We start from the raw sequence: 23,639 nt of genomic DNA, 5'->3' as shown, positions 1-23,639 counted from the left end.
AATATTGGTGTTCCACCAATATATTTGCGTCTATGACCCATTCTGCTTTGGGGATAAGAAAAAATGCAGATGCTCATCTGGAACGACGTCCTAAACTGATTCAAAACACTGTAGAAAGACGACAGAGGTCTTTCAGTAGATGATATTGTTGCTAATTTGTGATGCTCACAGGCTTTGGTGACAGCCCCAGTGCGAAACCCCAAAGAAGATGGTTTAGAAGAGCCGTCTCTCAGTCTTTCTTTCTTCGTCTCTGCAGGTTTTGAAAATACTTATCCCAAACTAGGAGCCTACTCATTTATGCTTTTTAAGTTGTTGTATCGATATCCAAATGCCATAGATCGGTTTCATGTCACGTTAATGATAAATCAGACGCGAGGCAGAGTTTGCAGAGGGGAAAACACCTCCCTTGACTATGCCAATTTCTGTAGAAATTCCCCTCCTTGTAGCTGGAGCGATAAAAGGCGAGGGTAATGCGTGTACCTTTTATTAGCGCTTTAGAAACAGGGAGTAAAACTGTCAGATCTTTGTGTTTTTCGGTTTTTTCTGTTTTTTTTTTCTGTGTTTTTTTTTTTTTTTTTTTTTTTTCCCCCCTTTCATGTGTGTCTGGGCAGGTCTCACCCTCAGGTAACGCCCTTTCTCCTTCTTCCCTCCCTGCCTCTCCTTGCACCTGTCCGCGGAAGGCTCCGCCACCTCCCGCTGCCCGCTACGCTCCTCTCCGCGCAAGGGGCCGCCCTCCGCGGCGCTCCCCCCCCCCCCGGGTGCCTGCCTGGGCTGCGGGAGGAGGGGCGCCGGCAGCTCCCTCCCCGCCGCCCGCTCGCATCAGAAGGTGCGGGGGGGATGTTGGAGAAGCAGCCGGTTTACAATTTCAAACGCAGCCCTCCCCGCCGAGGGCTCCATTAGCATATGTCAGGGGGACCCACGTATATATATATACACGCGCGGGGCGTATAAACGCCACCCCGCCGCCTGGCTCGCCACCGGCACGGCTCGGCTCCCCATGCTCGGAGCTCCGCCGTGTCCCCATGGCTCCGCTGGCCGAGGTGGGGGGTTTCCTGGGCGGCCTGGATGGCCTGGGGCAACCGGTGGGCGCCCACTTTTTGTTACCGCCCGCCGGGGAGCGCCCGGCGCTGCTCGGGGACCGGCGTGTCCCGGCGGAGCGGCCGGTGCGCGGCGGCGGCGGAGCGGCGGCGGCGGCGGCGGTGGCCGCGGCGGACCTGGCCCATCTGCAGGGCATCCTGCGGCGGCGGCAGCTCTACTGCCGCACCGGCTTCCACCTGCAGATCCTGCCCGACGGCAGCGTGCGGGGAACCCGCCAGGACCACAGCCTCTTCGGTAAGGGGTCGCGGCGCGGTACTCCCCCCCCGCCCCCGGCCGTGGGAGGGATGCTCATCCACGGGCGTGGGAACGTACCGTGGTGTTTGGGTGCCTGTCTGTGGGTGTGCGCGTGTGTAAGGGGCTCTGTGTGTGTGTGTGTGTAGCTCTGGGCGTGATTTTGGGAGGGAGGTGCGGTGGGAGTGATGCTGGGGCCGGGGGGATGAGCTCTCGGTACCGGCTTCATCCTTTGGCGTTAAACCGTGGGGAGCTGTACTGGGGCAAGGTGGGGAGAGAGGGAGGGCTGTGCATCCCGTATCCAAGCCAGGGGGTATGGATGTATATGCCTTGCTCAGCCTACACGCGATGTCTATAAGCATAGGCTGATAGACATAGGGCTTATAGACTTAAGGGTAGGCCCGCAGGTTTAGCGGGAAAGGTCGGAAAATCAAACCAATTCTTTCTGTATTGGCTATTTTGAGTCTTTGTACAATAATGCAGACCGTGAGCTGGGGCAGGATGACCCTTAGGGCTCGTTATGGTTTTTTGTCCCTCATTAGGTTTTTTTGTGGGACAGAAAGTTGAAGCAGAGGGGCCTAAAAATGCCTCTTTGCTCAAATACTTAAAGTGCTTCCCGGCCAACTTTGTACGTCAATAAACCAGAAGGAGGTGAAGACAACCCCAAAATGTAAACGTTTCCTGTGATATAAGAGTAAATCCTAAATGTCAGTTGTTGTAGGAACTGGACATCTGAACAAACCTGCCCTTGTCAGCTACGTGTGAGTTTTTAGGTGTATTGATTCAGCGGTCGTAAAAAGGTGATTAAAGAGTTTCCTATCCTCCTCCCCATAGTCAAAACAATCTGCTGGAATGGCTCTTAATTGCTTTTGTAACACATGGATGTTTTCAGAAGTAAAAGAGCAGTAGTCAAACAGATAGTTCTTCTCAGAAGGAAGATTTCCTACAGCGTGTAAACATGAAATAATTCTTTGCTTTAAAAGCAAAAAAAAAAAAAAAAAAAAAGTTACCCCCAGATCAAACATTTTCTGGGCTTTTTAGAAATGTTCTTCCTTTATTCTACTGCTATTCGCAGCAGGTTTGTCTGATGTGGTTGCTTTGTGGGTTGAATCACCTGCTTATTATAGTTTTGAGAAAGGGTGGCTTTGAAAATGATACCAGAAAGACAAAATACCTCCACCTCTTTTTATGGGACTTTATGCTTTAGGAAACTGGAAAACTAGGATGATTTACATGCAATAGAGTTTTTAGTGCTTGCTCTTTGTAAAGGATTTGGTTTTTTTCTTTGCTGCTTGGTAATAGATATAAGAAACCTGCCAGAGCTCAATTAAAATTCAAAACATTTTAAATTATTGTATAGTCCAGACAGTCCATCTGTCTGAGAGTGAAAAATGGTCCTGAATGAAAAAGGGTAATCATAAATACAGCAAATAGACAAAAAGCCATTATCAAAATCAAACGCACTATTTAAAATCGCTTATCTTGGATTAATTTTTTTTTAAAATCTTTTGTGGTTTTGCTGCTGCACAGCAAAATCTTGGATTCTAGAACAACTTCTTTTTGAGGCTTTGTTTACATTGTTAACAACTTCCAAAAAGCCAGTTCACACGTTCCCTTTCTTTCATGTTTTGTATGTTCTGTAATCTGTGCATATCAATTGGTTAAACATGTTGCCATGCCCTTGCCAAATTCAGGCTTCAAATAGTGCCTCGTCTCCCGAATACTTTATATTATTAATGTATGTTACATTTTTGGGCAAATGTAATATAAATAAGGCTATAATCCAAACATTAGCAAATAAGCAGCGTGTTTCACTCACATAAAAAGCCTTGCACTGAAGATAGCAAGTTGTGTCAAGAGGTGTGGGCCCATGTGCTAGATAAGACGCCTGGCAAATACATATTTTATTTTTTTTTTCTTTTTTTTTTTGTCTGTGGGTAGATTCTGTTGTATAAAATTCCCATCTGTACTTTGATTTCCATTCAAAAGATCTAATAATGGAGAATGTGTTTTTTTAAGATAATGCTATAGAGAAAGTAAAGTATATTTTCAGATAGTTGAAACCTATCTTCCGCTGTTTGAGTAGGCAGTTTAGCAAATAGCGTATAGTCATTATAGATTGCAACAACAGAGTGGTGAAGGCTCAGGCTTCACCTGAATAAAATCCTTCACTGAATAAAATCCTTTCATATTCAACATTTAAAAAAGAAAGGTTTCTTAAGTGGTGTAGGATTCTGGTTTCTAGATGAGGCTTCTCAAACAGCTTTCCTGCGAGTGCTGTATATGTTTCCATATAGCGTTTGAAATTTCGGAGAAACTAGGCCACGTTTGCTGCAATATGTACATTTTCCACTTGTTTTCAATTGTGTTTCAGATGCTACTATTGTATGCTTACAAGTTGAATGAAATCAATCTCTTTTTTTTTTTTTTTAATTTTTCAGGTATCCTTGAATTCATCAGTGTGGCGGTGGGACTCGTCAGTATTAGAGGCGTCGACAGTGGCCTTTACCTTGGAATGAACGAGAAGGGAGAACTCTACGGCTCTGTAAGTACCACGTCCGTGTCAGCTCGGACACGTTGAGGTTTTGATTCGCTTAGCACTGTGCAAACCCCTCAAGCAGCCAGCTGAGGTAGGATTAGCTTTCAAAACACTAACATCTTTTCCTATTGAAATGTATACTGTATTTTTAGAGTATAGCCTTGGATACTAAAGATTCGATGGGAACAGTTTCTCTGTCCTGGATGAAGAGAACTAAAAAGAAATACTCCTTAAATTATGACAAAAAATAGAAAACTAAACTAGATATTCAAACAGCATTTAAGTTGGCTGCTATCTTTTTTTTTTTTTTTTTTTTTTAATCAATACTGCAAATGTATCATGGTGCATACTCTACCATCAAAACCATTGGATGCAACTGGGAAACAGTTAAAAGGATAGCCGTGGAACAAATAAGCAACAATTAATATAGTACCCCAACTTACTTTATGTATAGCCTGGTGCTCCTTTACAAATCAGCAGGTGGTGCTTCCAGGTACCAGCTTTTTAACATAAAAGCGTTCTTTCAAATGGTGGGAAAAAGAAGATAATACCATATCACAGTCACGGTTTGGTGCTACTGTTATTTGAAGAATCTGGATGGTGCAAGAGTACAGGCAGTATCGGTAGAACCCGACTGGAATATTTGCATTTAAGTATTAAAATTAGCTTGTACTCATTCTGGTCGACTTGTATCTGTTGAATAACTTCAACATATGATCATAAAAATATAATCTTTAATTTTTTCCAATACTATCAGGGTAATAACAGTCTTAGACTCTTCTCCTTAAAACATCGTGAGATAAAACATTCTGTCTCTCCAGCTCCTTTGGTTATGGTTAGTCCTGTTTAAAATGTGAGAAGTGATGCACACCACAAAGAACACATGGAAATACCTTCTTGATCTGCTACGTTGCACCTGAGTCCCTCCACCAAACCTCATTTCTAGAACGGTAGATACCCCAAGACAGAATAGTTCCTGTAGGTCAGGTGAATTTTAGTTAGATCATAAACAAGTAATGCCGCCTTAGACAGACAGTTATCTAATTCATGTTTAAATCCAAAATTGTATATGTATGGGTCCAGTTTTCAAAAGAATAAAGATTAAAGTAGGCTTCCAAACTCAGCATCAGGTCTACATGCTCTTCTGGGGTTTGATTTGTTGACAGTTAAAAGAACAGTAAGGCTGCACAAAGCCTAAAATATTTTGTTTATTTTCATCATATTTTTTTCAGATATCTAGCGACAGCTTGCCTTATTTTTCTTCTCTGTTTGTTTCTGTAGGAGAAACTAACTTCTGAATGCATCTTCAGGGAACAGTTTGAGGAGAACTGGTACAACACTTACTCGTCCAATGTGTACAAACATGGGGATTCGGGGCGGCGATACTTCGTAGCACTAAACAAAGACGGTACTCCCAGAGATGGGGCAAGGTCCAAAAGACACCAGAAATTCACACATTTCTTGCCCCGGCCTGTGGATCCTGAAAGAGTCCCAGAACTGTATAAAGATGTTCTGGGATACAGTTGAGGAAGGAGGCAACTTTAGAAAAAAAAAAAAAACCAAACCATACTGGAGCTGTTGGCCATGGAGCTTCTGTGGCAACACCAGCACGAGAAACCCGCAGAGGTCTAGGATGCTGGACTGGAAGAAGGTGCTTTGTGACAGGCAAGCCTCTGCTTTCCAACCTGTGGATTTAGGAGACAAAGCCTTCAAGTGGAGCGTGGACCAGCCTCCGCCAAACTTGCTGAACTGTGTGGTCGCCCGGAACCAGAGGGAAGTTGGACTTTTTTTAAAAATAACAAACTCTTGGCAATTTTTTCTGGATTACCCGTGGTCCATAAATTAACAAATAGCTACCCTCATTTGTGGATGAGACAACAGCTGGAAGAAACAGAAAGAACTAGACTGTAAAACAGTAATAAATTCTGAGAACTGTTTTAGTGGCTCCACTGCAGTGATGGACCTTAGATGTCGATGCCTCAGAGTCAGAGCTGGAACTTTTCTTCAGGATGGACCTATTTATACATCTCCAGATAGCATATATTTATTTTATATATTTATTTATTAAAGAGTTTATTTTTTACTGGGATATGAAGAGAATACAAGCCCCTAACCCCAATGAGAAATCATTTACAGTGCCAATATTTACTCTGAATAGTGTCATGAGACACAAGTGACATTACCTTGCAATGCATCCAGAAACTGAACATTCATATTGCATCGTTTATCAGTTACAGATAGACTTATATTTTATGCACATACCATTGCCTTGTGACTGTCCTTATTTTGGAAAGAATGTTTAAGTTTGTTTTTTTTTTTTTGACCTATGAGAGTGCCTTACAGATCTGTATTGAATTCAAATGCACATTTAAAAAGGGAATTAAAAAATATTTCACTTTATTTGGTTTACTGTCATTTTTAAATTGAGAGTCTCTTAGCCCACCATGTGTAACATTTCAAACCTGCAACAATTGTGAAGTGTATTGCAGTTTGCTTGAAAGGCTAAGTAGTGTTAGCTCTTGTAAATCTTGATTCAAATCACAACGTGCTTTATGGTTGTGGTTTTTTTTTTTGCTATATGGTTCCTACTATCTTTACTAATGCACAAATAACTATTCTCTGTATTACTTAAAATTTTCATGTAGGATTCTTATCACCGTATAAGGTGTTTTAATTATATTTTTAAGGAGACACAGTATCGGAGTAAGAAGTTTCCGATATTGCTGAATGAAAAGCTTCTGTGGGTGAAGGTTGTTTTTCCACTGGGTACAGAGGAGTCTAAGGACATGACTTTCTTGCCTTAATTCCTCCTTTAGGGTATAATTCCAGCATAAGTCTTTGTGTGAAGACTGTGAGGACAAAGATGAGCTATGTCTCTATGCTGGTTATAGCTACACAACAGGTAGATCGTGCTAATTTACTTTACACTAATCCGGGACTGTCCGTGACGAAGCACACATATCTGCGTAATGACTAAAAGGAAAGTCTCTGCTCTCTGTAAGAATACGAAGCATTAATGACAGACCCTGTATGATTTAGAGCTAGACCTGCTGAAGGTTGTTGTCAGATGATTGCCACCTCCACGGGAAAGGTCGGTGCAGGAAAAAGACTGCAGGAAAGGCAGCCCAGGAGAGAGCAGTGATATTTACACTGTCCCAAAGGTGGTCTCATGTCTCAGGTGCCAGTGTTCCCAGTGGGCTCCAGCTGAAGATAACTCGTTTGAGTTCAGTTTTGTGGAAGCATATATGGTTCAAGTACTGCACGCACGTAATTTATATAAAATCAAGATATATCAAGCATTTTCCAGTATATAACACATTTACTACAGCCATCACTCTACCAGAACTTCTTCCAATCTATAATGAGAAGTGGATGAGCATAAATTACTGACAGACTATGGACACGATTGTTTTACTTTCTGCCAAATAAAAATTTAATGCAGACACACAGAAAGGTGTTTCAGCACTTTGCGGCTAACAATATGTAACTTACTAAGGTTAAAGGCTTCATTAAAATTTTCTGAAAAACGGGCAGTGGAGGACCTGCAGTGCACTGAATACAGTTTAATAAAATAATGTAATGTGCTTCAACTTAACAGAAAACAGTGATTTTATGGGTGGCACTGAGTCCCTTTATTAACAGATCAATAACTGAAGAAAGAAGTGTGCACTTCAGCTAGAAATTTTTTTCCTCTGTGTGTTAAAAAGTAATTTATGCCATGTAAATTGTGTAAAAATCCAGTGGCTGCTGCTCAGGACATAATTCCCGTGCATTTCTGGCATCCATGTTCAGTGTTTAAATCATACCAATAAGAGTTATCTCTCTTTAGAAGAGCAGTTTACTGTTAATCCAGCTTTCTCAAAAGTGCTTTGAAGATGGCAAGGGCTGAAATCATCCTTGTTATTGTTATTGTTCATCCTTTTTCACAGATATAACACAGTTCAGGATAGCTGAGGATAGCTTTAAGAGGTGAATAATCAGCTGGAACTTCTGTATCCAAACTCCTAGCCAACACACAGATGAAGAAGAGTGATATATGCTTGTCATTTTCTTGCTCCATTCCCATTTTAGATATTTGCCAATAATCCTTGAACAAAATGTAATGGGACAGGTATGGTGGTGATGAGTGACTGTACAAAACCTCCGGAGCATTGAAAAGCTGTCACAGCCTCCTTTTCCAGTTCTGGTATATTGCCATTGAAGGAAGATGCTGCATTTTCCCATTTAATTTTGCTTGTGGCATTTATTTGCTCTCTGTTTTATTCTGCCTGTCATGATTTCCACATGCAGTTAATGGTTTTCTAGTTTGAAAATGGCAGATGCAGAAGCAGCACCTCAAAATAGCTATTGTCACATGTCATTAGACTAATAGCTTTAATTGTCAGTGGTTGGGTTTCTTGTGTGGTTTTCACTCCCGCTTCAGAAAGCCCAGCTGGATAGAGAGGGAGAAGCTGGTTCTGTTTAACCAGTAGAATTAATGATCTAGTTTAGCACTCATCGCATTTTGTATAACTCTACCAATCTGAAAGCTGTGGGCTGTTCTCCTGTTGCAAAGAGGGTAATCTGAAGGAGGTGTGACATCGTTCAAGGTTCAGAGGAAATCTCTGAAGGCAGAGAAAATGTCACATCTTGAAACAAATCCCTGCAGGACTGGCAGCCCTATTTCTGCCTTTCCTTTTTTTCCAGGGAAGGTGAACCGTTGAGGGTAGTTACGCAGTTTGTATGGCAGGTGCAGCTCCACGTTCTGTTCTCCACCGATTCTCTTAATAGCTGTAAAACTCGGCCCTTTGGTCTCAGAGCTGGCTGGAAATTGTGCTCCATGCCAGTTCTGTATTTGTCCACATGTTTTGTTTTCTGCTGCACTCTTTTCCATGTTGTGTCATACAGGAGATTTTCTGAAATCCAAGAGTGACCTTGACTTCTGAGCATATTTGAAGTGAAATTGTTGCTTTTATTTATCTTTGCGCTCTTGGTCAGAATGCGGAAGGTAGAATTTTTAACAGTCTTCTGTGGAAGTCTTCCAGCTGTAATAGTTACAGGATATAGGGGAATCCAAGTGCCTCTGGAAATGGGTATTTATTAGGCAAGCTGATATAATCAGAAAAAGTGGACAGCTAGTCTGAAAGGCAGACAGCCCTTTCACTGGTCTGAACCGTTTGTGTTGGCACCGAGATGTTTGGCCCCGTCCGTATCTTCCTGTTTTCTGTCACAGCTTGTTGATGTTGTCGTTCATGCTCAGGTGTGACAGCCAGCTTCGCTGATTCTATCTCAAGCTGAAATCACTGGTATGGCTATGCGCTTTGGTAGCACTCCAGAGTTGTGCAGAATTTACTTTCTGACACGTGGGAGTCACTTAACACATGCATTTTCATCTTAGCTTTCATTTCCAGCTATTTTAATTTATTGATGTTCTTTGTTAACTCATTTTTCAAAGCCATCCAATCTTCCTTTAGTTGCTTTGTAAATTTTTACCGAAACATAGATCTTTACTAGCAGCTATATGAGCTGTGGGTGTGATTTTTTAATTTTTTTTTTTTGGTTTAGTTTATGTAATCGTACTAGTATTACCCTACCATGGCTCTAGTTATACCAGTACAAACCATTATGTTTCCCTTAGTCCTTTTTCTTTACAGCAATGAACTAAACAGAAGGCAGTTTCGTACATCATAAATGCATCAGCAGTATTGCCTTAAGGTGCTGGACTAAGCCTGTGTCATAAATACTGAGGAATCTGTGGTAAGATGCTTAAATTTTGCTCATCTTGCTCCACACCGCACGGCGATGCTACCAGTAAGGAGGCCTTTTGGAAATCTCTTCATTTGCTTCTTTTGCTTTCACGTGAGAAAAGCTATTGACTGCACCGCTGTCCAGTTCTCTGCAATTATTTGGTGGGTTTTTCTAGTCGTGCAACCATTTGAAGACTCAAGTTATATGAACGTAACAGCAGCTGCATGAGGTCAGACAGTGCCGCATCTCCACGGTGTGGGGAAGAGAGTGAGAAGAAGACAAACGTGTAATCTGGGCGGTCATAGCAGAACCCCGACGAGGGTTAGGACCTGAAGTCAGTTCTCCTCTGGGTCATTTCCTTTTATTAGGCACAAAAGACAAGTAAAACATTTCGCGACGTTGAAGAACACGGTGGTGGAATTCTACGCTTCCTGGACGTCTGCATCAACCTGCACTTTATGGGACGTTTCTCTTCAAACAATTTCCTGGGCAGTAGCACGTTCGACTGCTGTGGTGAAACAGTCACTGTTAACGTACTTGGTGTCAGTGTACATCTGGATGCACACGTGCTCCTCTCAGTACAAGGCAATAAACACATTGCTAGGCAGAGAAAGAGAACATTCTGAAGTTGTTATATACCATGAAAATGTTAATCGGGAAAGTTTGGTTTATGGCATTAGTTTAAACCAAGTTTTTCGTACATAGTTTTGCAGCACTTTTGACAGTGCTGTGTGGGTTCTTAGCAGCCAGAGATTCATGGGCAGAAAAGCAAAACGGTGTAAAAGCTTCTCAGGTGGAACATGCTTAACCATAACATCTTTAAATTGCTCAGAATAGGAAGAAAAAAATAAAAAAAAACCACAAAAAAAAAAAAAAAAAAGCAGGGAAGAGGTCAAACAGTTACTTCTATTGCCAGTTGGAGAGATATTAAGTTTCAAACAGAAATTGGGTGGCAGCTTGCCAAAACAACTATTTCATCTGCAACATGATCAGACACTAGAACCATTCTGGAAGTTCAGGAAAAAGAGAAAATACTGAATTAAAGCAGTAGCGACAGTAGCTCTCTGTATTTCAAACGTATCCAAAATGCTATAGATACTGTTCTCTTATAGCCAGTCTCCAGCAAATGCAATTCATAGGGAAAGGAGTAAGAGTGTTAGAAAGGCAGTCTTTTGAAAGTGAGCTTAATAAAAATCTTTCTGTGGTAAAGTCCCCGTTTAAATCTTTTGTCTAATTACAGGAAAGTTGAATCATGCTTTATTCACATTTAAAATATCACAAACCACGTAATATTACTTTCATGGATATCTTCAAGTCATGAGTGTTAGTTGATTTATGAATAGAGCCCAACTTAAGTCACATTTGTCTCCCAAATGTCATCTTTTATACTTACATATCTACACTAGCATATATTTATGAAATATGCTTTTCAAATGAGTAACAAGTGTTTCTTTTGTTCCTGACAATAAGAGTCTCCATCGTTGATTGTTTCAGGGGACATGTTTGTCTCTTTATTATTCATGCAAGATCCTCCATCCATCTCTAATTCCAGTAGCTGTAAGGTGCCATAGACATGGACACGGGTCTTAAGTTGTGTAGGTCTGTCTTAGGGTGGTTTCATCTGTGTGTAGTTGAGATATCAGAAGGTGGTGATAGGCAACTGTGCTTACACACAAGAGTTTTTAGCAGTTGACCCCTATTGTGCTGAAGCTCCTGGGTAGGAGCATGAAGTAATATCATCTACCAAGTCATCAATATCCTGATCATGTTGATTCCATGTCTCCTATTTTGCTGGAGCCAGAAAATAGAATTTCCTTTTCTAGTAGAGGTACGGACAGAAGCCAGTTGAGCTTGGCATGAACATGAAGGAGGTGAAAAGAAAGGAAGGGGAATATTCTTAGGACTTTTTGCAAACTCTGAGATGTGTTTCACAATTAATAAGTCTTTCTTACTAGACAGCCTACTAATCAGGTGGGTTATCAGGATTTGAAGGCCAGCCAGAAACTCTTTTTCTTTTCAGCTGGATGAGGACCATATCTTCATCTGCTAGAATTAGCACCACTTTGGCCATCTGCTCCTTCTGAAAAGTAGCATAATCCAATGACAGCATCAAAAGTCAGAACTCCATTTTGCTTTTTGTTCAGTCTTGGAACTATCTATTAAAATCTTTATATCTCAATTTCACCACCTATAAGGAGCCAATATCTCTAATTTATCATTAAGCTAAACAAATGCAGAAAAATGTTTTAACAGACATAACTGTAAATTTGTCCAGCGATTTAACCTGTTAGAGAGTTGGCCTATATAAAATGGTCTATACCTTTGGTAGCTTTTCACACGAAGATATGGATGCATCTTATAGCCTACTGTATTCCTAGAATGATTTAGAGCGGGTTTTGATTTTTAAAGTGTCAGATGGTAGCTTTTGCTGTTCAGGAAACTCCTTGTCATGCTTCTACAAAGCTATGCTGTGTTGCTGGCCCTCCAGTCAAACTCTCAGAACTGTAGTTCTTAACAGATAGATCAGAGGCTTCTTTTTTTTTTTTTTCTTTTTCTTTTCACAAAAACCACTTCAGCTACCCTCTATGATTTAGCAGAGGGATCTTGATACCTGTTGTTTTTTTTTTTTTTCCTATTGCTCTTTTTTCAGCTAATCTAAAATAATTCCTACTGTTGCTACAGTCTTATTCCTCTTTGAATAAAGAGTCAGTAGATTTTTGCTGGGAGAAGATTGCTTGGTCCAAACTTTTTTCGGTGAGCTAGAATCCAGTACTTAACAGGCACCAAATGGTCAGCAAATGCTCTTAATTCTATGCTATTATCTTTGTGTATAAACTAGAAACTGCTGAACCCTAGACCCTAAACCCTGCGTGGTGTAGCACCTAGTCACTCACACTTTCTCTTTTAGGTCATGGTGCCATGGGTATCTCTGCCAAAATCATAAAGTCTCCTGAGATGTGTTTTGCGCTTTGTGATTGCTGAACACTGTAAGGTGCAGTATGAAATTGTCTCACGTGATTAGAAATGTCTCATGGCTGTAATCAAGTACCACTGCAAGCACCACATTGCATTTGATTTATTACTAAAATTTGGGTCCATGATACCTGCATTTGTGTAGTGGTTGTGGTTTTGTGGCTTATAACCTCAAGTTCACCATAATGAGGAGGTAAATTCTTTTATCTACGAATGTGTCTGCTAATCTTAACTATGTAAAGTGTTCTCCCTTCTGATGCTGGTGGTAGGCAAACAACTGCAATATGTAGATGTTTCTGTAGGTTTTCTTCATGGCATATAGACCTTGAAAAGCTCAATTCCTTTAATTCTAGGTTATTAGCAGAGTTTGCCTTGTGCCATTCTATCTGCTCTGTTGCAAATTTTTCATATGGTGAGTCTGTATTTTCTGAATGCTTTTGCCTCCCCTCACCTTCTTTAGGTCACTCTTTAGGATGCATTTCCTACCCCTGAGCATCTCTTGCAGAGGTCAGAACAGATCACTTGCAGCTCATCAATGCTCCTTCAAAGACTGTTGCAAGAGAGTGAAAACAAGGTGCATCTCATAACCAGGTATCATGTATGGGTTTTTTTTGGATATTTTGTGCTTGTTGCTTTGGGGAATTGAGCAGTGTGTTCAGGGTCAAAACCCACACCTATCTCGGGTGTGCAGTGCACTAGCCCTTGCTACCTTTACATATTTAGCCAGCCCCTTGACAGTGTTTTAAATGAAAAGGTGACAGATGATGAATGACACACAGCACTCTCATATGTTTTCATATTAAAAAAAGAAGAGGTACTATTGTTTCAAAACAGCAAAACTCTTTTATCTCATGAAGAAACTTCAATAGTTCTATGAAAGATTTTGTTGCTTAAAAAGTTGGTGAGTGTGCCCATATGTTTTCATACGATTCTTTTATGATGCTGGCCAGCAATGATGAAATTAGCATGTTTTGATCTATATACAAGTTGTTCATAAAGAACTTGAAAGGAGTAGTTAGGAAAATCCAAGTGCTGAAACATTTAAGATATACTTTCTGGTCTCACTTTTGTGTGATTGTCAGCCAGGGACTATCATGATCAAGGGAGCTTGCCAATTCCCTGCCGTAGATATAATATTTATTGCTGCAGTGGGGATTTCCTATCAGAGATCTAAAGACAGACTTTTATACATTGTTTCTCCTAGGTAACCTATTCAAATCAGCAGAAGAGATCTGATAGTAAAGTAAAAGTAATCAAGAGATATGTATTTTTGATCTTTGGGTTTATTTGAACTTCATTTTTTTGTTCAGGTTTTCCTTCACATAGCTGAAAAAAGAGAAGGAAATTGGCCGGTGTTCTGCTTTTCTATATAAAATTCACAACCATGTAATGATATTAAAATTAATATTTTATTTTACTACTGACTTATGAGGTGTAACATTTATTTTTCATGCTACAGAAAGTAGATGTATACAGTTTAGCGGGAAATTAATCTCTTTTAAATCTGTTGGAAATATATGGGAACACTTGGCTCATCAGATCATAATTGGCTAACATTTCTGCTTCTCTTTTCCTAAGACAGAATTAGACAGTGGCCCAAAGCACTGAGAATGGCAGGATGGGGTTAACATATTCTGAATAATTCCCATGTTCTGAATAACGTCCCTGATTACTTGCCCAAACTATGGTCTCCACACAGCTGATTCCCTCCAAAATTGATCTGTAGGTCATCAATTCTATATACACAGCCTCCTATTTCCCTTCCCTTCCCTTCCCTTCCCTTCCCTTCCCTTCCCTTCCCTTCCCTTCCCTTCCCTTCCCTTCCCTTCCCTTCCCTTCCCTTCCCTTCCCTTCCCTTCCCTTCCCTTCCCTTCCCTTCCCTTCCCTTCCCTTCCCTTCCCCATTCAGCTTAATGAGGAAATCAAATCTTCCCAATTACCCTGACGTTTTTAGAAACTATAGCCTGAACTCCTTTCTTTAGCAATCAGTATCTCCCGTTTCATCGGAGAGAGCTGGACTTTTCTGCTTGTATGGTTTGTTGTTTAGTGTCAGAGGCAACTCTGGATTTTGAACTGGTTTTCCACGGAGGCATCTCTTACTGCTGCCCAAGGAAATTGTTGACTTGCCTCCCGAGACATGCCAAATCCCTCCCCCAGTGTGGCTACCTTAGCCTGAAGTGTGGCTACCTTAGCCTGCAGCGCTAATACCGGTGTGTTGCTGTGCGAGGAGATGCAGCTGAGGCCGGTGAAGGAGCAAGGCTGGGAAGCCGTGCACTGGATGTGTGTGTGCAGGGAGGGGAGGGGACGGCAACCTGAGATCAAACTGCTTTTCTAGCATTTAGCCCTGGGTTATGTAGCTGGGAAGCAGGATCAGAAACTGTCTGGCCTGATGCAGATCTCACTGGCTGTCTGTCCTTAAAAGGCAGATGAACTTTTTTCCTTTTAAAAACATTCAGCAGAATTACACACCACTTTCCATTTTCTCTGAACTGTGGCACCCGAGGCCTCTTGTGGTACATACAGGTTTGCATATCCCTGAGCATGCTGTATTCTATTTGCCCGCTAAAGAGCCAAACAAGGGTGGTTGCTGGCAAACATACTGGTGTTTTTCTCACATTTTACAAATTGTATGGGAAGCACAAAATGTATGGGGAGCATGAATTTATTTGACAGGGAATGCTGATCAAACTAATTTGATAGTAAAGTGTTTTGTTTTTTTTTGTCACCAATGACTGATGATATAAAAATCTAAAGACTTTGGGCTATCTATTATGCCCTGGCCTAACACATTCACCCATAGATTAAACATTATATTAGAGTTACGTGCTCATATTCCCCTCTGTAGTTTCTCATGTCTACAATTTACACTTAAAATTTCCTAAGTCCCTTCTATGGCTCTGTAGCACATTGTTTTTCTAGTATTAAAAAAATGATGATGGATTATGTTCCAAGAAATTATTTTTAAAATTCAAAACACTAGTATATTACTAAACGTGAATGTGAGAATGCTATGTTTCAAATCTGAGTTAATATCTGATTGTGTCCAATGAGAAGACAACTTTTGCCAGAGGGTATTTTCGACATGAAGGCACGATAGGACACATGCTGCAGAGCCATTAGTGAGTGTTTCAGCTCCACTGGGAACTCTAGCCACCTAGGATGCTTTTTAATGAACTCATAAAACATGATCTGCAATATCTTTTTGCTATAATAATAACAACAACAATAACAATAATAATAATAATGATAATAATAATCATCATCATCATCATCATGGATTTCATTTTTATAGACATCAGTTTAAAAGTTATGTTTGTCCTTATTAGATTAAAGCTATCATGGAAAAAAACCCAGTTTCTAGCCAGGTAGATGGGAAAACACAGGAAAAGAATATTTTTTCCCATATATTATCCTTGCTAAGATAACTATTTTCTTCTTTTTCCTGTGTTTTTTCCTTTATTTTTAGTAGACTTCAGTAATCTCATCACATTATGTATAGTCTTCCTGCTCCCAAGGGCCCAATGATAACACTGGTTTGCAGCTTTCCAATTTCCTGGAACTGAGTAACTCACTTATAAAGTGAAGCAGAAAATCAAATTAAGAGAATCCATTCTTAATGTGTGAAAAGAAAAATAGGGGACAAAACCCCATGCTATTTTACATATAGCAAAAGCTAAGACAGGGCACCAGAGACATTTCTATCAGAGACACAAACTTGGGGCCAAATCTGTGATATGCTTATACTGGTGAACAGTACTGGGAATAAAAAAAAAAAAAAAAAAAAAAAAAAGAGAGAGAGAGAGAGAAAACATGCTAATTTCACACAGATGGGAAAATCCAATCAGCTCTGACGGGCTGCAAAAACAACAACTAGCCTAAAGCAGGGCTTTGGAAAACATCCACTGTAATCGTGTGCCCCTCAGAAGCCCACCTGTCACAGAAATGCTTTCCCATCTTCCAGGGTAAATGCCAGCAAAGGACATGGCACTTCGGTAGCCTGCCTTTCCAGAAGAATAGATGGAATTTTAAAGAACCAGAGATTCTTAAAATGCTTGTCACATCAGACATTATTTGAAAAACAGAAATCCCTCAAGAAATATCGGGAGATAAAAGCAGCCCGCTTTAGCGCACTGCGGAGACTTCTGTGCATTGAAGGACAGCACAACACGAAGGAGGGTGCTGTCTCTTATCAGACACCTGCAGTACTAGTTCTGTAACCTTGAGAAGTACAATCAGAAGAACCAGGACACCGCTAACCTTGTTGGTGGCACGCACATTGTAAAGAGGGAGAGATGTAAACCCCATTTTTTAACTGGAAATTATTTTTTCCCCGAAACAAGTTCTGCTGTTATCAGAACAGCTGGCAATAAAGAAATGCTGAAGAAGAGGTAGTGTAGTTCTAACACTAAGATCTTTTTTTCCTCAGTCTTAATAGCTAGTTCAGAGTCCACTATTGTGTAAGATAGCTTTTTCCATGTGACTTTTTTTAGGCTGAATTTCATATGCCATTTCATTACCTGGTCACTAGACAAAAACAGCACCTTTCTGCGCCTCTCTGGACCTCTTTGCAAATGGCTCATAGATTTAATAACTTTTTTTCCATACAAAACAATGATGTTACTCAGTTGACTTTAATGAAGGGCTGACTTTCATTATATCAGGATAATTCCTTTTTTCACTGATTCAAAATAAACCAATGTGTTCAAGGGAAACTGTCTTGATCTGCTTCAGTGCTACGAATTGTCATGCACGAAGCTTTCAAGGCCAAGGAATGCATTCTAGCACGCTGGAAATAAGTTGTAAATAATAAGTTGTAGTCTAGGGCAGAGGCCTTGTTCTTTTTATTAGCATGAGAACTATTAAGCGTTTGAATTTCAAGACAAGATTCTTCTTCACAACCAGCAAGTTACCCTTGGCCAGTCCCGCAAATCCATTCCAGGAATGGCTGCGATGATAAACTTAATATTGTAAATACAGAAGGATATTTTGAATATGTTTGGTTTACGTCACTACTGGTCATACCTACTACTTTAATGATACCTTTCTTGGATTTAGTGTCCCTTACTGCAGAAGCTCTTTTTCTATTTTAATGCTGCTGCTTCCTCCTTGATAGATACATAGGGATGGGAGAAAAGGAGTATAAGGGAATTAGGAAAGAAAGAGAGTCCTCAGATATGCTTTCATTTCTAGAAAAATAAGATTTTCTGAAAACTAAGGTAGCAAATCTGTGCATTGTGGGACAGAACAAATCAGATTTTAGTGTAGGAAAGAGTCAGCATAGGTATCTGATACAAGAGACATACCTCTCTAATGATCCCTGGCATTGTAAAGGCTCCTTCTACTGGGGACAACGTATTAAAGTAGTTCCAAACTTCTACGTGGAGCTGCATTGATTCTCAGCTGGCCTAAGGATCAAAAAGATGTAAAGATTGTTTAAAACCATCACATTCCTCTCAATACATTGATTTCTACAACACAAGTTTCTTGACTAGAGCCTAGGAGTTAAAGATGACAGTAAATAATATTTATTAAAAGTTATAACTTTTTGGCAAGTAGAATAATACCTCAATTAAGTTATCAACACTTAGCATTTAATTTTAAGATACAGTTCCAGATGTTAGCTTTGAACATTCCAAAACGTAAAAGTAAATTTTTCTCAAGAAAAAGATTAGATTTATCATATAAAACCAACTGCTTTTCTTGGTGAATATGAAATACATACATATAAAAGAATAAAACTTTTGTTTTGAATGTTACACTGCCATCTAATGAGACAACTGTAAATTACATGAGAACATGGTTCATGGTTTTGTCATCTGTTTTTGGAAGTAGATGGCATAACACAGGATACAACTTCAATGTTAATGGCATTTATATTAATAGGAAAATAGGACGTTTATTCATGAAGAGAATCATAGTAATAGTATAATGAACTGATGATATGGCAAGCAGCTGGAAAAAAGCTGATCTTCTGATGGTATTTAAATAAAACTGCGAACTAAAGAAATACAGTGAATAAGGTTTCCTCTGAAAACATGAAGAAAAAAATAAATTAAATAAAATTGAGTTTCACATGTCATAATAGTTTTTTTTCCAGATGTAAACACTACACAGTGTTTACAGTTCCAGAGGTTGTTTTCACTAACTAGTGCATGTAAGGACCTAAATGAATTTTGGGGCTGAAGGCAGATGGAGCAGAGGCACCTGGGCTCTCTTTGCAGATATTCAGTGTAGTTCTTGAATGAACTTGATAAGTCACTAAGGGAAAATCCTGCCCTTCATCTGTCTGCATGAAAGTGCTCAGATGCTGCAGCACTGCTACCTGGATGCTGAGGCAGGATGAGGGGATGCCCTGAGGGCTCACAGCGCTTCATTTTCTGGGACTGTTGGAGACCAGCTGGGATTCAGCCGTGTTTGGATTTCCCCTGTACTGGTGATTCTGTGGGTCTCACAGACCTCCTAAGCAGCTTGGTGGCAGTGCCGGGTATATCAGCAAGGAAAGACGGTGCCCAGTTCTGCTCCACACAGCACTGGGGACTTACTGTGGGTGTGTGCTCGGTGTGGAGAGAGCCTGCACCTCCAGGCTAGTTTTTAGGAGTATCAGGAGTAGCTGAAGGTCCGAGCACAGATGTTTTGTGTGAGCACGCAAGTGGAAAGGGGGCTTTCAGCCTTGCTAACAAAACCTAAAAATCTGCCAAGTTTTATTTCTAAATATGTACTCAGGTGGAAAAAAGCACCCTACTCTCAGCCCACTTCCTATGACAGCAGTGCTAATCTGCAGTAACCCGCTTAGTCCTCATCTTTATGTAACAAACTCCATCATGAAGAACACCTGTAGAGGTTAAAACACTTCACCAACCAACCAACATTCACTACAGTGTATTTTACTGCAGAGTATAATCATTAATATTTATTTTACAGTCTCAGTTGATATTATGCTAACACAGCCAAATGCTATGTTGTAATAAAGATTTTGATTTTCACCAGTGCTGTTGGGGTCATCTTTCCACTGAAACTTGACATAAACAAAAGGGGAAGAGGCACATACCCTAACAAGTAGTATAGTCTCGCCAATCACCAAGTCCGAGATCTGGCTTTTCAGTGAATGAGAGCATCTTGTTGATTTTATGGAACATGAGGATCTTCACTCAGGGAAGATCAAAGGGCTGTGTTAGGTTTCAATACATAACTTTATGGGACAGATGGAATCCACTCAGAGAGACCCATGACACTCAGGGCCAGATTATCAAAAGTTTCAGACACTAAAACCTATTAGTGCGTTCAAACCTTTATTCCAACACTGTCAGCACTTTTTACCTCTGTTTAAAGCATCAATCTACTTTTTAACTACTGCAGAAGTTCAAATGGAGGTTAAATGGATGGGCTAAAGGAGGTGGCAAGTCAGAAGAAATTTTGTTTGCCATTTCTTTGTTTCCACACAGATATTGTCAAATGTTTGGGGATATAATTTTGTTTTGCAAGGGAGAAATGAATATTCTTGGGAAGCATACCAAAACTGGAAACATATTTAGTCAGGTAATAAACACTAAAATTCTGCATGTCCTTGCCTCTGAGATCTTGGAGCACGAAAATAACTTTTTGCTTTACCACTGTTGAAAACATTTCAGGAGCTTCTATCAAGTAACACAAGTACACTCAGGAAGAAAGAAGAGGTGAACTCACCGTCTTAACCACAGTCTCCCCAAATTTCTTAAACTCCCCCATTTGCCCATGTTTTGCTTGATAATAGTTTGACTTCGACTGTGCTGGTAAACATCCCTTTTGGGGGGACTCCAACTAGGATTCCTGCTTTGAGTACCCATGTGCCAGACTCTTTGCTCTGAAGTTACCCTTGGGTGAGCTTTAACTCTGAACATTTAGTTCCTTGACCACACTGGCAAGTTTTTGAAGTAGATGTTTTTGCTCTGCTATGCTTTCAAAGGAGTAACATCTTGTACTGTAGCTCCTTTAGCTAATGTAACCTACTGGGATCCTTTTCCCATTGGGTGCACATGGTGCACACTCCGATTTTATGGAAAAGCGACGCAAAGTTTAAGTTGGCTACCAGTGATTTTGCCGTGTCTAAAAATCCTCCCTTGAACACTCTTAAAGCCCTATTCAGAGATCCTAACGAAACCCGTCATCCCCTGCTCTTCGTTCATATGGCTTCTTTTCTGGAACAGTCAGCCCTTCTCAGATTGCTATTAAGAAACCCTCTGTATTTAGGACTTTCTATGAATTGCTTCTTGAGCCATATCAAGTGATGACAATTGATCGTCAGGCTATTCATTGCTTAATTTACTTCCCTCTGTGGTCCAGGCTTGAAAAATAGATTAAATGATAGCCAGCTCTTCAACTAGCTGAAGTGTCATATGAATGAATAAAAGTTTAGGAGCTTTGCTGAGTAGTTCTGTTGGTTTTTTTTCTCATATGGAGGCAAAGATGAAAAAAAACTTCAAATAAGCCTCACATTCAAACCAAGTGGAGTTCCTGGTATTAGATGGGATCACCTATTTTTAAACATGAACAACTTCTGCTAATCCTTCCAACAAACTCACAGCTCCTGCTGCTGCTTTATTGATGTGATCATACACTGGTATAGCCAAGATGTGGGGGAAATGCATAGTTTACACAGCTAGAGCCGTACTGCTTCGAGTCCACCCTTTCCACCCCGACTCTGCTTTCTGCTGTATGAAGCAGAAATCTCTCATGTGTGCAATATCTCATGTTCTGTCATATGATTATGGGTTTTGAATTTATTTATAACTTTCCAAGCAATAATGGAAGACACTAGAAGATGGTTTCTACAAGGAAGGCAGGCAACAGAAGGAAGGGAGGAAGCAGAAGGCAACATCAACTTAAAATTACGTATAAGCTCACAGTTGCGTGAGTTTTCACAGTAAGGCAAACGGCTTTTATCTCCAATGGCAGTTAGCCTGTGCAGATTGTGTTTAAAGTAACTAAGGACCTAATAATGTGACCCTCATTTTTAGTATTAATTATGACAGAAGAAAAAACTGTCAATTATTCTTCTTTTTGAAGGATTGAAATGCTGGGGTGTAAAAACTGCTGCAGCACGGGCCCAAGTTCGTGTGTTTGTAGCAGCCCCCTGCGTTTCAGCATGAACACTCAGTGCTTATGGGCTGAAGAAGACCCAGTAGATACCCGGGCTCAGCTTTGGCTGGATGGCCTTTATTCCGATCACTGCAGCCTCTGAAAAGGAGAGAGAAAGATTAAACCTCTCATGCTTTTTTTGGCAGCACACGTCTGCTCAGATGGCCAGATATAATAATGTGATGGCACAAACGTTTTGGTGGGCACAGAAAACAGTGCCACACAGCCTGTATAATTTTTTTCCATAATTTTGTAGCCATGAATAATCCTTTCCAATATTATTAAAAATCTGTCAAGCTAGATAGCCTTTTAATGCAGATAACGTAGTCACTTGATACATTTTGACAAGAAGGCAGAGTGTAGTCTCCATTTTAAAACTGTGCTGTAACATTTGTTTTGATTGCATAGTTCTATTAGATTCCTCGCCTATGTGAAGTAAGGAATTTGAGAAGGAAGAGGAAAGGGTTAAAAACTGCACTATCAGGCAGGTGTGTTGGTTAGCACAGCCTTTAGCTTACTTCTTGGCCCTCACGCAGTGCAGGTGTTGAACATCAGCATTCTCATCCTGTTTGATATCTAGGCTTTTGTGTTTGTCATCTGGGGACTTTTACACTGAATCTGTAGGAAAACCCCCCTTGCTTTGTTGTTTTGGCTCAATAGGATAAAACAGAATTTGTTTCTTATTGGTCTGAAGTTTAAAAAGACTAGCACAGTTATGTCTGTCAATCTAAGAGGTGGAAAGTTTTTTTAACTCGATAGTTTATATTACTATACATCTTCTACACAGCAACAGTCACTAAGAGGTAAAGAGCAGCAAGCTGACAATTAACGAAATCTGCAATTACTGATAAATTTTCAGAAAAATGTGATAAAATGTATGCATTTAATACCTACAGTTCATTTCTGAACTTACAAAAATTTATGTGTAAAATTGGCTGACAGATCTGATAGATGTGCTGGCAAAATTGAGAACTTTATGATACAAGTTCATATTTAATTGAATTATGTATGTGTCATTAAAGTATAAACAGTGAAAGATATAAAAAGCTCATCTAACTTTGAAATCCTTTACATATGCAGAGGATATTTTGTATATAAATCTGCAGATTTGAATGATCTTGTTCCTTTAGACCAGCAGAGGCTGGGCACCTTCAGTGTCAATAGAATCTGCACAGCAATTTCTTTTCCCCAACTAAATAACTCTGAAGGCATACAAAAGCCTCCCATTGCCTCTTTCTGCTTCACCTTCGGCAAAGTTATGAGCGAGGTATAATGAAGGTATTTTGAATAATTATAAAAATTACGCAGGTGCTTGTTTAGTCCCTTCCTACTAACAGTGTGAAACTAATTCTGAACAGCTGGTCTCTCATATGGTTGTTGTTCGTGACCTACTTTGTTTTGCACAGAGACCATGCAGGGTAGAAACTTAGAGTAAGTTTAAGACACCTTTACTTTCCCCAGCAACTTGCCTGAAATTGCTGGAACTAGTCTGACAACTAGAATTGTTAAAAAAAAAATACAATCCCTTCCATTCGTTCCCAAAACCATTTATCTGAAAATATTCTTATTTGCATTGCAATTATTGGCTTGGTGGTGGAAAAGCTTTTCAGGAGAGCATCCTGGTATTCCTTGGTGACACAGCAATATGAAAAGAGAGCAAGTGGTTCACTTTCCATCTGATACTTGAGTAAAGATGTCATTCTGCCTCTGTGATAAGTAGGGAATCCTCTTTTTTTTTTTTCCTGAGTCATTTCCAGATAGCTGATTAACTTTGACCTTAGACATACACCAACAGTTTTTCAAAGTGTTAAGCAGTAATTACACTTTCCTATATTTTATCAGCAAGAAGCGAATAGTGATACTTTGCTGCCAGGTATTCTGTTCTTAAGCACCCAGCTACATTCTCCTTGAATATTAAAGTAATGCTTGTAATAATATAGCACAAAGTTTTGGAACTA

At 40.1% G+C, this 23,639-nt stretch overlaps 1 protein-coding gene across 1 annotated transcript; it reads left to right on the top strand.

Moving 5' to 3' along the window:
- Positions 1–916: 916 nt before the first annotated feature.
- FGF20 (fibroblast growth factor 20) lies at positions 917–5,395 on the top strand. The gene is made up of 3 exons (XM_074154847.1): positions 917–1,332; positions 3,771–3,874; positions 5,150–5,395. The coding sequence occupies exons 1-3, from the start codon at positions 1,023–1,025 to the stop codon at positions 5,393–5,395; spliced, it is 660 nt and encodes a 219-aa protein (XP_074010948.1). The 5' UTR covers positions 917–1,022.
- Positions 5,396–23,639: the final 18,244 nt, after the last annotated feature.

The sequence above is a fragment of the Numenius arquata genome, chromosome 10, assembly GCF_964106895.1.
Source record: "Numenius arquata chromosome 10, bNumArq3.hap1.1, whole genome shotgun sequence".
Taxonomy (NCBI): Eukaryota; Metazoa; Chordata; class Aves; order Charadriiformes; family Scolopacidae; genus Numenius; species Numenius arquata.
This window is presented reverse-complemented; position numbering and strand designations above follow the sequence as displayed.

What these genes read in the sequence shown, in the direction of transcription:
- FGF20 (XM_074154847.1), top strand. Translation starts at nt 1,023, where the DNA reads ATGGCTCCGCTGGCCGAGGTGGGGGGTTTCCTGGGCGGCCTGGATGGC. An exon ending in CCAGGACCACAGCCTCTTCG is followed by an intron (nt 1,333 to 3,770) that starts GTAAGGGGTCGC and finishes TTAATTTTTCAG; the next exon opens with GTATCCTTGAATTCATCAGT. An exon ending in AGGGAGAACTCTACGGCTCT is followed by an intron (nt 3,875 to 5,149) that starts GTAAGTACCACG and finishes TTGTTTCTGTAG; the next exon opens with GAGAAACTAACTTCTGAATG.